This window comes from Carassius carassius, chromosome 48 (assembly GCF_963082965.1).
Source record: "Carassius carassius chromosome 48, fCarCar2.1, whole genome shotgun sequence".
In the NCBI taxonomy this organism is placed as follows: Eukaryota; Metazoa; Chordata; class Actinopteri; order Cypriniformes; family Cyprinidae; genus Carassius; species Carassius carassius.
The window spans coordinates 18,789,540-18,808,393 of NC_081802.1; the positions used below are offsets into that span (position 1 = coordinate 18,789,540).

The window sequence follows — 18,854 nt, forward strand, 5'->3', positions numbered from 1 at the left end:
CCACCATGCTGTATGAAATTATTTTGGCAAGCGATCTCTACGTTGGCGGCTTTGATATCTGACTTAATATTTTGTTGCAATGCTTGCAAATCAATCTGTATGTTGTCATTATGTTTTCTTATGATCAAACACTTTGATTCACTGAATTTGTTAATGCCTCCTGTTATTGAAATCATTTTCGCTTATATCCAAATTGATGTGGAGCGGTTGTTTCTGCTCAGAGAGGACAACAGATCTTTGTATTTGTTTAACAAACTAAAATTAATTGCGTTTGCTCCTTTCGTTCTGAAATTTTCAGTCTGCTTTTAAGATGCACTTTTTTTTTTTTACTCATTCATAGCCTTTGTGCCATTTATTCTGCTGTAAAGTTTTTGGAAATAAAAATGAATACAGTAACAATTGTGTCATTTTAATTTGCTCAAAACAAATGTAGCACCAGAAAGGAAGCGTGTTGGAAAATCGAATCTTTTGTATTGCATAACATGCATGGGTCAGTTTGGTATATTCCTGGAAGCGTTTATGGGGACCACCAAGATTCATCTGCAGTTATTACCTCCCGCGGTTACTGATGGGAATATGTAACTATGTGATGTTGTCATGACAATAGTTGAGCAGTTCCTGTAAGAATATTTACACACCAATAGCCTAGTCATTTACAGAAAGCATGCGAGTCGTACATTAAATGCATGTTTTTGCTTAGGTTTTGGTGCAAGACTAAAAGACTAAAAGACCAAATGGACTATAAACTAAATGTGGGTGTAAAAATAAAAAAAAAATATGTAAAAATTGACAAATTTTTTAATGTAAAGACATTTCTTTCTAACAAATGTATTGTTAGTGCATTGTGTGAATATGTTATTAGATAGTCATCTTTCCGATTATTTTATGTGAGTAATACATGAGATTGGGTGGGTTACAACCTAAAACCTTATACTGCCTTGATATTTGATCACTCAAATACACACTACTTCACTAATATAAGCGTAAAATGTGTGTATTCATTCAAAATAATGATTGTAAGGGTAATATTACAAAAGATGTTCTTCATTTAAAGTGTTGGTTGGCTGTCAACAGAAGCAATGGTATTGTCAGCGCACAAAGTTGTCGGTACAAGGCTCAAAATGGAAAACTGATTAAATGTGTAGATGTAGTTTTGCATTTCTAAGTATATGAGACGGCCAAAAGATAGAGTTTAGTGTAACTTTAAACCAATAATTAAAGTGAGAGCCTCATCTGCTGGTTACACGGGAGTATCGCATGATTTCCATAGCTCTCTCAAATCTGAAATTCACCTCAGTTTGTATCCAAAATAAACTCAGCAGTCAGTCTAAAACACGCTTTTGGTTTTAAAAGTTGGCTAAGTGCATGTGGTTTACCTTTCCGCACGTTTCTGGCCAGAAGCGGTGATTTTGTCGTTAATATCACCGTGAGGGTCTAAAGGGCCAGGGACGTTCGCTGTTGTAGTTCGCTGTGTATGACGTAAGCAAAACTTTGATTCGAGCCAATCACGGAGTCGGAGAGGTTTGCGTAACCAATCACCGCGCAGCGCTGTGACTCACCATACATGGACAGCCATCACCATATAAGGAAACATCGGCTCGCTTTATTTGGAAGAAAGTAGATCTTTCGGCGAACGGCCTCGTGAGTAAAATTACCAAAACAAGCGAGTTATCAGCAATTGTGTAGTTTTAAAAAACACTAAACGTTATATATGACGGAAACATCGCCGTTTACGAGTTAAAAGTGAATTATTTATCGCTATATGGACGTTACTGTAGGTAACTACTTCTGTTGGCGGAGGTACATTGCGCGGTCGCCATTCGTTGTTTCCACATGCGCCAAGCGCAGCGTAAGTTCAGTTGAGGTTTGATTGATGGACTACAAGCGGAAACTCTACGCTGTAAACTTTTTACGATGGTCGTGAAGGGCTAGTTTTGGGGGATTTGTTTCTGTATTTCACGAGCCGCCTGAATTGTGATTTTCACACGGGAATACATCCGTCTTTACTGTACAGATCCCGCGCGGTTAGTCCGAGTTGTCTGTTGAGTTGAGCTTATGTTTCTTAGCCTAGCATATGCGAGGTAACACAAGTTCGGCATCAAGTGAAGCGATCTGACGGATTTGATCAGGGATCTGCTCGGGTCACTAACGTTACCGCGGGTACGCGATGTTAGGGGGAAACGGGACGGCCAGAGGGGCTGTGCGCCCCGGTAACGGAGCGGGGTTGACCCCTCTACAGGTGGGCAGCACATCTGGGGCTCTGGGGCCGGTGAACCTGCCCGATGGGGGCAGATACGACGACAGGCCGTCGGTGGAGGCTGTGCTGAGCGCCTCCGACGGAGACTCGGACTCCGGGGACGACGAGGAGAGTCCCGCGCTGGACAGGAGAGGGGTGAAGCGGGAGAGGAGCGAGATGGAGGTCGGTGTGTCCTCGGGATCTCACGCGGGACTGTCTGCGGGATACGGGGGGGTTTCCTCCGGGGTGGCTGGGGCGAAACCGGGCAAGAAAACACGAGGACGGGTGAAGATTAAGATGGAGTTCATTGACAACAAGCTGAGGAGATACACGACCTTCAGCAAGAGAAAGACTGGCATCATGAAGAAGGTAACGTTGTTCAGCCAGCACGTGTGTGTGTGTGTGTGTGTGTGTGTGTTTGAGCCTCCTAACTGTACTGTTATACAAGCAACATCTGTCACTGTACTACTGCACTAATACTAGTGCAACACCAACACTTGTGATAAACCACCATACTGATGCACAGCTAACATTACACTACAGGACTGACTCTAATACTGTAGACATACTAATAACACTAGGTTTAAATCATGATGATGATGATTATAATACTGTAATAACACTGTGGCTAGTGTTATAGCACTGCTAGTACTACAGCAGTAAACTAATACAAGTATAAAACTGCTAGTGTTAATTGATTATATTGTGGAAATACTAGCGTTACTAGTTTTAACACTAGTTTTGTATCTATTCTGATTAGAAATACTAGTAGCAGTGGTTTTATACCATTATACTGATTCCAATACTTTAGATATACTAGTGTCACAAGATTTAAATCAGAATGCTTCTAATACTAAGTGAAAGTTGTAAAAACCAGACCATTAATTTAACTTAAAAAAAAAAAAATATTAAGAGATATTTTTATATTAATTTCTTAGTTTCTCCATGTTCTAATGAGTGATATTGTTTCAAATCAAGAAACAGGTTTGGGTTGCCTGATGATAATAATTATCACCTTTTGTCTCTTAGAAATGGTCATTTGTAGGGCTGTGCATTAGCAAGAATCTGGCGATATGATACATATCACGATTCAGGGTTTGCGATACGATATATTGCGATACTGTAAGCAAGGCGATATATTGGGATAGTTCTTATTTTAGGAATAGGATAAATTTTTAGGAAAGCTGACATAAAGAACAGACCACCATATGCAAACCTTAGCAATAAATACAGAACACATTGGGATCTGCGTTTGCATTAATCAGTCCCTGTAACATTCAACATTATTGAACCACTTTCTGTGCGACGAGTAAAGGGGAGAAATTAAAGTGGTTGCAGGATTCTTTAGTTAAATGTATAAAATGTATAGGGCTGGTCTGAATATCATTTTTGGAGCTTCGAAGCTTCGGTAGTAATCAACACCGGATATTCAAAGCTTCGGAGTGAGGGGCTGGACATATTTTTCTCTCTAATAAAGGCAGGAATCTCTGCGTGTCTGTCTGTTTGCATTTATATTATGTCGAGAAGCGGTGATCCAGTTGACATCACGCGTGGCGGGTGTGTTGCTGCAGACCCATATTTTTCGTGATATATGGACATGCAACACGTTCAGAATTGATAAACTTTTAAAAACCTAAAGAACAGCGCGAGCCGGAAGCGATGCGCCTCACGCGGGCAGGTCTTACGCTCCGAGAACAGACACTGCAATATTGATAGAAAACACACAGGTCTGTTAAGAGCAATACTTTTAATAGAAAAATTATTATTATTATTAGGCTGGGCTACTGTACTTTTTTTATGGCTGCCATATCGCAAGTATTTTCCCAGTTTTAAATTAAGTGCACGTTTTTATCATGTGTAAAATTACTGATTAACATGGAGGATAAAAGCAGCTTGTTTGTGTTTGCCTTGGTTGTGTTATAAACCGCGATATGGACGATGATCAGATATTTCTGTTTTTTTGGACTCCTTTTTATATCTGACATTTACTTTGTTCAGTAAAAAAAAAAGACAACTCTAGTCTTGACGTGAAAAATAAAATAAACAGAAGGCGACGACGGGTATAATTTCCAAAAAATTATTTAAATCTCAAAATTTATAATCGAATGCCAACCCACCAAATGAATAATCAAATATGGTGGTACAGTCCTAAAAATTATTTGACAAAGGACAAAAAATAAATGTGTAAAATAAATATATACTTTAGATGACAGTATTTTTCACAAATAAACAAATATTTAAAATATAATTTAAAAGAAAGTAAACACCGTAACCAACAGGGCACTCAGTATTCTGGGAGGTTTGTGTGCATTGGGAATCATATTTTTCAAATAAAACAAGGGTAACACTCATAATTTGAAATCACGTTTAAAGCATTTAATTCACATGGACAGACTTTTACAGAGAACACGTGATCATGCTGAATAAAAAAACACTTCAAGATCTCACAGCTGGATTTGACTAAGTTTGCAAGGTTTGTGAAATTAAATGTTCATTAGCCATTTAAAGATTTGTTTAGTCAAGTCATGTCATCTTTATTTATATAGCGCTTTAAACAAAATACATTGCGTCAAAGCAACTGAACAACATTCATTAGGAAAACAGTGTGTCAATAATGCAAAATGATAGTTAAAGGCAGTTCATCATTGGATTCAGTTATGTCATCTCTGTTCAGTTAAATAGTGTCTGTGCATTTATTTGCAATCAAGTCAATGATATCGCTGTAAATGAAGTGACCACAACTAAGCAAGCCAGAGGCGACAGCGGCAAGGAACCGAAACTCCATCGGTGACAGAATGGAGAAAAAACCCTTGGGAGAAACCAGGCTCAGTTGGGGGTCCAGTTCTCCTCTGACCAGACGAAACCAGTAGTTCAATTCCAGGCTGCAGCAAAGTCAGATTGTGCAGAAGAATCATCTGTTTCCTGTGGTCTTGTCCTGGTGCTCCTCTGAGACAAGGTCTTTACAGGGGATCTGTATCTGGGGCTCTAGTTGTCCTGGTCTCCGCTGTCTTTCAGCGATGTAGAGGTCCTTTCTAGGTGCTGATCCAGCATCTGGTCTGGATACGTACTGGATCCGGGTGACTGCAGTGACCCTCTGATCTGGACACAGACTGGATCTGGTGGCCACGTTGACCTCGGAACAAGAGAGAAACAGACAAATATTAGCGTAGATGCCATTCTTCTAATGATGTAGCAAGTACATAGGTTGTTATGGGAAGTGTTTCCGGTTCCGGTTTACCTAATTAATGCAGCCTAAAAATTCTTTAACGGATTTGGATAATAAAAGCATATTAGTATGTTATGTGTAAGCCAGGTTAAAGAGATGGGTCTTTAATCTAGATTTAAACTGCAAGAGTGTGTCTGCCTCCCGAACAATGTTAGGTAGGTTATTCCAGAGTTTTGGCGCCAAATAGGAAAAGGATCTGCCGCCTGCAGTTGATTTTGATATTCTAGGTATTATCAAATTGCCTGAGTTTTGAGAACGTAGCGGACGTAGAGGATTATAATGTAAAAGGAGCTCATTCAAATACTGAGGTGCAAAACCATTCAGGGCTTTATAAGTAATAAGTAATATTTTAAAATCTATGTGATGTTTGATAGGGAGCCAGTGCAGTGTTGACAGGACCGGGCTAATATGGTCATACTTCCTGGTTCTAGTAAGAACTCTTGCTGCTGCATTTTGGACTAGCTGTAGTTTGTTTACTAAGCGTGCAGAACAACCACCCAATAAAGCATTACAATAATCTAACCTTGAGGTAATAAATGCATGGATTAACATTTCTGCAGTTGACATTGAGAGCATAGGCCGTAATTTAGATATATTTTTGAGATGGAAAAATGCAGTTTTACAAATGCTAGAAATGTGGCTTTCTAAGGAAAGATTGCAATCAAATAGCACAGCTAGGTTCCTAACTGATGACGAAGAATTGACAGAGCAACCATCAAGTCTTAGACAGTGTTCTAGGTTATTACAAGCAGAGTTTTTAGGTCCTATAATTAACACCTCTGTTTTTTCAGAATTTAGCAGTAAGAAATTACTCGTCATCCAGTTTTTTATATCGACTATGCATTCCATTAGTTTTTCAAATTGTTGTTTCACCGGGCCGCGAAAAAATATAGAGCTGAGTATCATCAGCATAACAGTGAAAGCTAACACCATGTTTCCTGATGATATCTCAGGAAATGTAAATTATATAAATGCGTATTTGCTGAATGCTGATGGCAAACGAGAAAGTATTACAATATTTCATTAATTCTGAGTATCTGATTCTGATAATCTGATTATTAGACAGACTTCTATCCGTATTAGACAGAACTTTTAATGACAACAATGAACAAGAGAGAGTGTGTGCACTGTGTGCGCTCAGGCGCTGCTGCTCTCAGCGCTGTCAAAATAAAAGTCCCGCTTTGAACACATCGGCCAAACAGAAAAACTTATGGGCCAAGGCCAATGTTTGAAAAATGCCAAATTTTGGCTGCTATATTGGCCTGGGCGATATATCGGTCGACCACTAATTGCTGGTACTGTACTATAATATACAAAAAAGAATATCGGCCTATATAATGTGATTTTCTCAGTATTGAGATTTTTTTTTGCACCCTTAAGGCCCATTCACACCAAGCACGATAACTATAAAGATAACGATAAAGATATAGTTCTAAAAATCATTCTCAATATTAAAGAATAGCAGAGTTCACACTACACCTATAACGGTAAAGGCACAGAGAAACGATATCATTAGAATCATTTTCAGAATGATTTTTCCAGCTGATGAACGATACAAACTTTGACAGCCAATCAGAATCCATCCTGCTATCACGAGCTCGAGAATTTAAAGCGACAGACGCATGTGTATAAACACGATATCGTTCGCTGGTGTGAACGATAATATCGTTATCTTTGTAATTATCTGTATAGGTATCGTTCTTGGTGTGAACTGGGCTTTAGATTCCAAATATCCAAATAGTTGTATCTCTGTTTTTAGTTCATTAGAATTTTCTCTCTTTTCCATGCTTTCCTTCACTTTTAAGGTTTACTATATTACCAAACAGGTGCTTTTGCAAAACTAAATCGTCCTCCATCATCTTATCTGTCTCTCACCTCACTCTTTTTGTGAGTCAGCTCTCCTCCCTCTCCTGACTGGAGAAATGAAATCTGATCTGTGAAATCTGATCTGTGATGCGACTGTCTTTCGGCAGCCGCGCTCAGTTTTTAATTGTAGTGTCTGTTCTTTTACTCAACTATTATGATATATTAATGTTAATTTATATCAACACTGCGCCATTGGTGGTAGTTGGTCCATTACCACTGCAATGATAAATATCTGCCACCGTCACAGCCCTATATGAAAACACTTTTTGTGTGCAAAGAAAACAAAAAATAACGACTATATTCAACGATTTCTACCACAACTAATTTACTGATAGTGCTATACTAGTAGTATTACTACTATACTGATACTCATTCAATACCAATACTAACACCATTATAACCTGACCAGTGCCATACTACACTTATGGCACCTTTCCACTGCATGGTATGGCTTGGCTCGGTTCGGCTTGCATTTCCACTGCAGTACAGTACTGATTAATAGTACTACACCACCGCTGTTGTTAAACTACGGGTGCACGATCAATATCGTCCAATAATTAATGCGCATCTCGTCAGTAAAGCCGGTTCTCTAATCAGCAGTAAATTGATTTGCATGATTGCAATTGAAATGCGTGATTTATGTAGTAACAGCTGCTCTATGTGAAATCATGCACCTGATGGGATTTACCACTGATTAGAGAATCGGCTGATATTTATCGTGCACCCCTATGTTAAACTATTCTATAAGTACTCTACCTACAGAAGAGAACATGCAGGTGCTACTTATACTAGTTCTGTAGCATTATACTGATACTAGTTTACTGCCATGTTGACACCATGCCACTATTACACACATTGCAACTGCAAAGACTTTATCAACATACACACTCACTGATACACTAACCAGAAACACCCCCCTCTCTCAAGAGCTCATTTCAGCTCAATCAGAAGAGCCACATCTGCATTCGTTATGAGTAGTTGAGGTCTGACACTTCCGACAGGGTTTCAGTTTAAGGGAGTTTCCACATCTGTTCTGACTCATTTGTCATTGCTCGCTCAATTGTCATTCATTCCTGTCTCAGCAGAAATAGCCCTGATGTCCGATCAGGTTACTGCAGCCCTAGACATTAATACATTTGTATATCTTGAGAACCGGCCTAGCTGCAAAAGTCGGGCTCGGAGGGTGTAATGACAACCTGCAGTAGGCCACAGGTGACCTTCAGGAACATGTGACGGGCTTCTCTGGCATCTGTGGCTAAGTAGTTGCAGTTCTCTTTTGCTTGATCTGCTGTCACCCTCTTTGGATTTGTATTTTTTTTTACATCCTCTTTTAACTAGGGGTGCTCCGATTGATCAGCTACCGATCACAATTGGCTTCAAATTGATGCATCGTCACTAAAGTTTATAAATTGCATTTCATTTGAATTCTTGGCAGTGTTTAAACCATTCAGCGCTCGCGCGATCTCCTGGAGACTGAGCGCTCATGCACGCTCGCAGCGCACACATAACGCCAGGTTCACATTACTCTGTTTGCAGTGCATACGTGGTGTGTATTTTTTCCGTGCTCATGTTAACGGATTAAAGTGTTCACTGCACAGAGTTCCAGAGATAGTTTCCGCACCGAGTCTATTGCTGCACTGCAAGCACTGAATTTAAGTAACAGCATTGTTTGCTGTAAATATGAACATGGATTGACACGAAAATGTAGTAATCATATCAAAAAAAGGTTTTAAAAAGATTGGTATCAGCAGATACTGTTTTCTGTGATCGGTGATTTGAGGGATAAAGATCAAGCCATGTGGTTTTCAGCTACACAACATTTGTGACCATACCCAGAAGTTGTCCACTCTCTTATCAATCAGTGTCCACTGCTCAAGGAAACGTCACTCTAATACGGAGGGTCTTATCGTTATTCTGCTTTCTTCTATTCCTCTCAACATTTGCAGGCTTATGAACTATCCACCTTAACGGGGACACAAGTTTTGCTCCTGGTTGCCAGCGAGACGGGCCACGTCTACACGTTTGCCACGCGGAAACTTCAGCCCATGATCACCAGTGAAACAGGTAAAGCCCTGATCCAGACCTGCCTGAATTCCCCTGACTCTCCACCGCGTACGGATCCTTCCACAGACCAGCGGATGAGTGCCACGGGATTCGAGGAGACCGACCTCACCTACCAGGTCTCAGAGGCTGACGGGCTCACAGAGCCTAAGGTACATACTTTCTGATTCACATTTTCAGACTAGATGGGCGTAAGTAAGCTCTGGATAATCCTGCTAGTTTAGGGTCATGTTGTTTACTAACGGTTGGAGGGGTGTGTTTTAAAGATATTCTGCCCAAACTTTCAAACTGACGTCATCAGAGAAGGAATGCCATTTCTAGAGTGGAAGTAAATTCACTTGCACGGTTTAAGTGTTCACATCAAGACTAGCAATGTGGGCTAGTAAAGTAAATAGTCAATTTTGATTTAATGCAGACTTTGAGGGTGTGCACTAAGGGTGCATTTTTGAGTTTATGATAACAGGAACAGGTGGAGTGCAACAGGTCTGGAAACATGTTTTGAAAGTTAGTAAAAAAAAAACTTGAAACTTGTTAATTTGGTAAGTAATTGAAAACGTTCAGGATGTGTGGAGTAACAAATTACATGGACCGGACACTTTTATTTAGAGGTGTTCATTTAGGACGCATTCTTTTGTTCCCAATAGTTGGATGGCACACAACCGGTTTCAAGTCGTTTTTTTTTTTAAGTTTGAATTTAAATTTTTAAATTTAAGTTTAAATTTTAGGCATAATTTTAATTAACTTGTTGGATGTATGGTGCAACAAAATGCCTGGATCAGAAGCTGTTCTTTAGGGGCATTCACTCAGGACACATTCTTGTGTTCACAGTAGCTGGCTGGAGAACAATCGGCTTTGAAATGTGCTTTGGAAGTTGGTCGAAATTTAGTTAGAAAAACATTGAAACTTGTTAATATGATGCATCATCTTAAAAATGGTCAGGACACATCATGTAACGAATTGCATTCTTGTGTTCCCATTAGCCGGATGGAGTACTATTTTGTTTTTTTAAGTTTAACTGACTTGGTATAAAACTTTAAATCTTAATTGTTAATTTGATACATCATCTTACAAATGTTCTGGATACGTGGCCCAAGAAATAATGTGAACCAAATGTTTTTTTTTAGGTGCACACTTAGGGCGCTTTCTTGTGTTCATAATAGATGGCTGGAGCACAACGGGTTTTGAGACATGTTTTGAAAGTTGGTAGAAAATTTGGAAGATAAGGTTAAAACCTGTTGGACACATGATTTAAAAAAGAAAGAAAAAGGAATCTAGGTAAACTCTCTACCTGACATCATTAATGTTGTTGATTGACTGGAATGGTCTCATTAGACAATTTGGTTTCTGAATTAGTAGAGTACCAGATATTCCTCACATCTAAATACGTCCATCATCTGAGTGGAAACTTACTCCCATCCCTGAGTTTCTTGACCTTTGCAGGTCTTGGTTTTCCAGAGAACACAATAGCGTGTTTTAACGTGGAAAGAAATCATACACCGCTTTCACACAAAACCCCTTTTTGACTGTCTGCATACATCCGGCAAATAGCAGTTTTGGCCACATTTAAGAGCGTTTGCGTCACCCCAATCACGACTTGCATGGCAGCATGTATTATTCACAATGTCCAGCTCTCATTGATAAGGATTAGATGCTGTCTGCATGTCCTTATATAGTCTGGTTTTCCCAGTACACTTTCTTGGCCCATGGCTGATCACATTCCGTATAAGCTGCAGCTGTTTTCAGATTTGGATGACATATCCCCCTTTTCCCTACTGATTTAGGGCAAGTAGTGAGTGAGCATGCAAATATTAGAAACCCGAACCTCTGTTTAAGAACTTGCTCTTGTTGAGCTGATGACAAGCTCATCATATAGTCCATGTTTTGAAAAGTCATCATGGGAACGGGATACCTCCTTCCAGGTTTGAAGGCTCACAAATGCTCCAGGGCTTTATGACACAGATTGGTTTTCGGTTACAGATGCTAAATATGGCAAAATCCCTGCAATTTGGTTCAAAAATTAAACATGCGTAACAATAGCTAAGAGTATTTTTCAGTTGTACCAAGTACAAACTCAGTTGGGTACCTGCACACGGTCATGGACAACCTCTTTTAATTCATGCAGACGTTCTGTGAGAAACTCGTCCATCAACTGAAACGATCAAATATACTCCAAATATGATCGGAGTGAAGCATTCATGCAAGGAAAATATTATATATATATTCACTCAGGGGCGTCATGCATTCATGATTTTTGAGGGGGCACATTTTTTTGGGGGGGTGGGGTCGGGGGTATAAGTCATTCAACGAAAGCACTGTATAACTGATATAGGCTTATTTTTTTATTATTTTTTTTCCTTTTTATTCAAAACAATTCCAGACATGCTTAATATATCAGGAAATATCTCGTTTCTCAAATATGTGTAGGTAAACGCGTTTTGCACCTTTATAGATTGTTATTTGATCAATATATGGAAATGTAGTGTAATCTATTAACTACACATAAAAACCTGACTTTTTACTTAAGTGCCATATCATGCCATAAAATATTTTTAATACGACTGAATTTGCATTTAATGTAAATTTTAATAACAATATTGTAAGATACTTATTTTAACACTTTCATTTTACAGAGAGTAAAGAACATTTACATTATCAAAAAACATTTTCATTCAGTCTAGCCAGAGTTCAGGCACTCTGAAAAACTCCCATTAAAATCACTGAAGCACTTTACATTATGAAACGAATATCTTACTTACATTCGTACGCACATCTGCACTTTTTGTTGTTTCTGATGAGAGAATTCGCTAAATAATTCAGTCAGCGAGCAAGTGAACAAAACGTTTCAGTGATGACTCTTCTGGACGTCTCTGATTGGCCATTGCATCCATAAGCGCAACAGAATAGTTTCTGATTGGTTATCATGAAGCGTTGTACGAACTCGTCTGTCTCTGGCTCAGTGCCAGCCAGCGAACGCAGATTTAAATTTAGCAGCTGATGCTGTGCACTGAACGATCTAATCGTTTTTTTTTTTTTCGTTTGGAAGCTGCATTTAAAATCCACTTGGCTCAGAAATCTGAGGGGGCACGTGCCCCCTCACTTCGAATGGGCACGACGCCTCTGTATTCACTGTTAAAGGGACAGTTCACCCAAAAATTAATGTTCTGCAATTTATTCATCGTCATTTTGTTCAAAACCTGTTGGAGTTTCTTTCTTCTGTGGAACGTAAAGAAGAGATTTTGAAGAATGTTGGTAACCAAACAGGTAGCCGTTGACTTCCACAGTATGGACCAAAAATACTATTGAAGTCAATGGCTACCATCAACTGCTTGGCTACCAACATTCTTCAAAATCTCTTCTTTTGACTTTTCTTCAGTAGAAGAATCATACTCATACAGGTTTTGGAACAACTTGAGGGCGAGTGAATGAAAACCAAAATCTGATTTTTGGATGAACCGTCCCTTTAAGTGTACTGGACCTTTTCTGACACATTTACTGTGTCATCTGTATTCCTCTGCATTAGTTTTGAACTAACAGCTTTAATAGATAAAATATAAATACAGTTACTGTAATATAATAAGAAAACTTTTTTTTTTTAAATTGTTGTGTAACAAATTGTTTTTAGTGTTTTTAACGGCACTGTGAGTTTTCTTACTTCATTCACAAAAAAGGGCAAAACGTTGACAAAATTTGGTTTCTTGATTTGATATTGAATAATAGTGATTTGATCATTTTAAAATATAAAACAAAGCGTAAAAGAATGACTAATAAGTCAGTAAGTGCTCCTCTGCTTGCTTTTACTGGATATAGTGGCAATTTGATGTATTTATTTCTATTTTAATTTTACAGAAGTGTTTTACCACAAATTATATTTTGGTCATCCCATTTAAAATAACATTTACACTGGATAATTTGAAGAGATTTAAAGTGCTTGAAGCAGTCGAACAAAGCTTGAAGTGAGTAATCAAGTAGTTAATAACGATTAGCATGGTTTGGTGACACTGGTTTCATTTCTCTTGAAATGATGTTTCTCATCTTACACATTCTAAACTTGACCTTTGGTGTAATTAATAGTGAAACGTAATTTAATTCCCGTTCAGATTGGCTCTGATCTCTGATGTGTGGTATAGCTGCAGTCCCACTACCCTTCCTCTGAAGGAGAACAGAAGTGTCTCGGTTTGTCGTCGTGAGCTGCCTGAAATAGCGGCGCTCTCTTGCTGTGTGGACACCTGTCTTCCTGTGAAGGCAGCAGCCGTTCTTGGGATCCTCATCATGACACAATAGCCTTTATCACACGCAGTTGTTGCCTGAGGCTCTGAGTTCCTGTGAAAGCGTCATCTTAAAGGGACGGTTGAACCTCACTGTAAAGAGTCACTAAAGGTTGTCTGTGTTGTTGCAGGAAATGCTCAAGCCGTCGTTCACCAGCACCAACAGCACGACCACACAGTCGTCGGCCTCTTCCTCTCCCTCCTCGTCCTCTGTGTCCATGCACACTCAGAGCGGCGCCACCTGCTGGCCGGTGACTGCAGGGATGAACGCTCAGAGCGGCTCCAGTGCAAACGGGACGGTGCTCAAAGGCTCTCCCGGCGGAGTCATGCAGCTGCCCAGCGGATTCACGCTCATGCCAGGTGGGACTTCTGCTCGTTACTCATTCGTTTGGTGCATGTCTTTTCTGACTTTCCAGAGGGGTTTTTGCATGATGCATTGCATCAGCTTGCATGACATCTTTGCGTTTTAATACACGTGAACTTTTTGCTTGCTTGCATGTTTGCACACCTTGAATTCTGCTTCCACCTGATTCGTCTGTGCAAGGACCTAAAAAACAATAAATAATAACAAATACCAAGTAATAAATAAAAATGTATATTATTTTTTGTAGCATTTATTTTTATTTTATTATTTATTTTTAAACGCGATACAAAATCTTAATAGAAACTATAAGTGAGACTAAAATAACAAAAATGGTTCTTAAAATATCAGATATTGACCTTTTTATGACAAAGCAAGGTTAGGTTATATTGTAAAATGTCATGTGGTGTGACTCTAATAATATTTAACGATTAGTATCTCATAGTATATAAAAAAGAAAGTTAAAAATCTAATTTTATTGCAAACTTTTACAATTTACATTTTTATATTTACAATTAAATTTTATATAAAAAAAAGTTTACATATTTGTCAAATAAATATGTGTACACTCACATGTGTTATTTACTTTTTCAGGTTACACCACCCTGACATTTTTTTTTACATATTTATTTAAAATAGTATGAAAGTTTTTAGAAAAACATGAAACCAACATGAATACAATTATCTCAATCCTAATAATTTGTGACCCTGGAGCTCAAACCCAGTCTCAAGTCTCTGGGGTATATTTGTAGCAATAGCCAAAAAAACATTGTATGAGTCAAAATGAATGATTTTTCTTTTATGCCAAAAATCATTAGGATATTAAGTAAATATCATGTTCCATGAAGATATTTTGTCAATTTCCTACTGAAAATATATCAAAACTTACCGGTATTTTTTGATTAGTAATATGCTAAGAATTCACTTGGACAGCTTTTAAAGGTGATTTTCTCAGTAATTTGATTTTTTTTTTTTTTTTTGCACCCTTGGATTCCAGATTTTCAAATATATCTCTGCCAAATATTGTCTTATTATAACATACCATACATCAATAGAAAGCTCATTTATTCATCTTTCAGATGATGTGTAACTCTTAATTCCGAAAAATTGACACTTAAGACCAGGGTCACATTGGACATTTGTTTTAAATTCTTTTTAATCGGTCTTCCTCTGATTTGTCGTTGACCCATGTATAAATACTAGGATGTTTTCTGGTGAAAGATCTCCACTAGCAGTGACTAGTCCTGGAGCGTGCGAGTGTTTGAGGTGCATGCTGCTCTGCTCTGCTCGGCTCGGCTTGCTGAGGGTGTCACTGTGTGTCCCGCAGGCACTGCTCTTCCTCCTGGCACACACACTGTTCCTCTCAGTCAGCTGCAGACACACTCTCTGGCCATACAGACGCACAACAGCACCGTCCCCGCACACACACAGGCCACGCTCTTCCGCCTGCCGGCCGCCGTCTCGCTCACAGGTGAGGGAGAGGATCTGCATGCTACTGCTGTCTTAATGTGCTGCTCACAGGAAAGCCACTTCAAGTCAGTCAGTGTTATTCAAACACAAACAAAAGCGATTATTTCCGTTAACGAAAAGGATTTGTAATGCGTTGAGTGTGCGCTGTTGATTGATGCGTGGCCCGTAGACTCTGCAGTGAGGATGTGTCTGTGGTTTGTGTGTCAGGTGGTGCGATGCCTCAACAGTTACAGGCCATCCAGGTTCACCCCAGTCCTCAGAGCAGTGACAGCAGTCCTGAGATCATCCAGACCTCCACCAGCTCCACTGGTACTGACAGCATCACCCTTGTGACGCTCAGATCCCGCTCTGACCCGTGTCTTCAGTAAGACGTGTCCTCTGTCTCTCCCACAGCCAGCCACACCGCTACCATAGTCACGTCCTCAGTGCCTTCTTCAGTGGCAGGTCACATGATGTACCCCGGAGCACACGTCATGTACGCTACGTCCTCCTCCGCCCTTGCTGACGGGGGTCTGACTGTGCTCAACACCTTCCCACAAGCCCCTGGCGCCATGCACGTGTCCCACACTCAAGGCCAAGACTCAGGTCAGTCATGTCGTGTTAATGGCTCGTTTGAATTGGCCTAATAAGATGCACGGATGGTCTTTGCATATTGAAAACTCAGAAACGTGTAAATCTGACATTTTGAACGCACTGTTATTTGATTGTTACGAGACTCTTTGTTTTGTTTCGGTCGTGTTTAGGTGCAGTTCCTCAGATGTTTCTCACAGGTCCTCCTGGAACTGTACAGATCCCCGTTTCAGCCGTTCCTCTTCATTCGGTAATGCAGCTGACAGTGAAACCGATCTCTGTGTGCTTTCACTCACAGTTTTCACTGTAAATCTATTGCATTTTTGTATCTGAAAGTTTAATGGTTTTGTGTATGAAAGTAGCTTTTGAAACAATCATGTTATAGTTAATAGAAAAAAACAATTTCTTGTTGAATCACATCTTTCCTTGTAATTGTATTTTTTTTTTCAATATTTCCACTTCTCTAAATTAAGCCTTTTCTTAAAACGAACCACATTTATTCTCAGAATAGTAAAATGTTATTCTTAAAACATTGACTTTACTCTCGTATTGTTATGATTTATTTTTGTTAAACAATCCCTTTATTCTCATGACATGCTGCATTTATTCTCATAATGGTTTGTAACATAACAACATAACATAATTGTAACATAACAGTAACATAATTGTTCTTGTATTGTTACATCTTTATTGATGTAATGATGTCTTTATTGTCGTAACATTAGGCTTTTACTTTCGTCATGTTATGATGTTATTCTTATAACATTACACATTTGTTTTTGTAAATATTGTGGTTTTATTCTCATAACACTGGCGTTATTTCCAAAGCATTTTACCTTTATCCTTGCAGTGATTCAACAATTTTGTAACATTATGACAATATGTACGACTTTATTCTTCAGACATTGTGACTCGTAATGTTTGGTCTATTCTCATAACTTTACGCCTTTGTTCTTGTAACTGCTGTTATTTTCAAAACATTGCAGATTTTTTCTTGAAGCATTTTCTTTTATTGTAATGTTTTGATATTATTCTGCAACATTAAGACAACATAACATTTAATTCATTTAATTCTGATTAGTATTCGTATAATAATGCCAAAGTTCTTGTAACGTTACAAGATGTTCTCAAAACATTGTGCTTTTATGCTAGTAACAACTTTATTCTTGTAATGTTTTGACATTTATTCTTGTAACATTACGTTGATATTTTCAAATCATTTTTGTTTTCATAATTTTACAACTTTATTCTGGTGACTTCATTTTTGTAATGGTACATCTTTATTTTAATGTTATGCTTTATTCTTGTAACAATGCCTTTAATTTTGTAACGTTAGGCTTTTACTCCCGTACAATCTTGTAACATTACAAGAACAAATGCGGAGTGTTATGATAATAAAGTTATATCATCACACCTTTGTTCTTGTAATGTTACAAGATTGTTCTCAAAACACTGCATCTATATTCTAGCAACGCTACGCCATGATTTTCAAAATAACTTCTCAAAACATTGTGCTTTTATTGTAGTTGCACTATGCTAATTTTCAAAACATTGCAGCTTGTAACGTTTTCACATTATTCTCGTAACACAACATTTGTGTTTGTATTCAAAACCATTTTCCTCTCATAACAAACCGATTTTCTCAATGTTCTTATGTCGTAACGGGCGTTTTTATTTTCACCGTGGCACTGAAATGCCGTTGTAGACAACTGAACGACTGACGGTTAGGAAAGTGCTGTTTATTCACTTTCAGCTGTGCCCTCTGTTCATGAAGACGGACAACCGTTTTGTTTCTGTGCTTTCAGATGTTGATAAACCAGCAGCCCAGCGGCAGCACCCTCACAGAGCTGCGAGTGGTGAATCTGGACAATCCCAAAGGAGACTGACCCATGTGACCGCTCGCTCACACACACACTGATATTACAGGGATCACTCATGCCATGCAATCAGACTGCCATTGTATTTATTACTGCCTTCTCGCTGCGTGGGGTTCAGCAAGGACGTGTATTGGGACATTTGAAGGATGATCGCGTCTCCTCATGGACTCGTTTCGGTGGGTAGTTTGATAATAGATGATTTCTGTTGGCACCCATCTATACTTGAGGAGACGCCTGCACTATCACTGCTTGGTCTTCACCTGTTTTTGCAGAAGGATGTACAATTATGTTCGCTTTCAGTAAAATTCAAACCTCTTGGCTGTACAGCAGTTGAAGTATCTATCTTTCTTTCTTTTGGGAATTCCTCTCTTGATCCGATTTGTAATTCACCTCCATTACATTTTAAGATCTGTGAATCTTTTGATGTCAAAAATGAATTCTTTCAAGCATCTATGTTGTGAAATTATCATTAGTTTTGGTATAGTTTTAATGGCGGGTTGTGTGTTATTTCTCATTTTAAAGAATGTTTCACCAAGAAAGGACAATTCTGTCATTCTTTTCCATCTCTCATATCATTTCAGATGCAAAAAAAGTAGTTATTTTGCAGAATGTGCAAACTTCTCTCCATTTAAATACATGGTGACTGATGCATTTGAGCTCCAAGTCCCACCTTTATCAAAAATACGTTTTTTTTTTCTTCATTTTTAATTAACAAGCATTGACAGATTTGGAAAGACATGAAAATGATGAGTGAACTTGCCTTTGAAGTAATGCTGGATACTCTTGCACTGCCATCAGCACTCACGAGGAAGATCATCTACATTTGAATCCATCAGCCAATAAACATCATATCTAAAAATAACATTTTTCATCCTCATCACGTTCTCTTATAGGTTACCCAAGTTATAGGATACCCTAAAAT

At 38.7% G+C, this 18,854-nt stretch overlaps 1 protein-coding gene across 3 annotated transcripts; it reads left to right on the forward strand.

The window, feature by feature from the left end:
* Positions 1-1,647: 1,647 nt before the first annotated feature.
* LOC132131173 (serum response factor-like) lies at positions 1,648-18,614 on the forward strand. 3 transcript variants are annotated; one of them, XM_059543159.1, is made up of 8 exons: positions 1,648-2,605; positions 9,275-9,541; positions 13,786-14,014; positions 15,343-15,486; positions 15,693-15,794; positions 15,879-16,070; positions 16,229-16,305; positions 17,861-18,614. In XM_059543159.1, exons 1-8 carry the CDS (start codon positions 2,168-2,170, stop codon positions 17,939-17,941), a joined length of 1,530 nt encoding a protein of 509 aa, XP_059399142.1. In that variant the 5' UTR covers positions 1,648-2,167; the 3' UTR covers positions 17,942-18,614. The 3 variants fall into 3 exon arrangements, with proteins under 3 accessions (XP_059399142.1, XP_059399144.1, XP_059399143.1); XM_059543160.1 differs by lacking the exon at positions 15,343-15,486 and having other exon boundaries at positions 1,650-2,605; XM_059543161.1 differs by lacking the exons at positions 15,343-15,486; positions 15,693-15,794.
* The last annotated feature ends 240 nt before the right edge of the window (positions 18,615-18,854 follow it).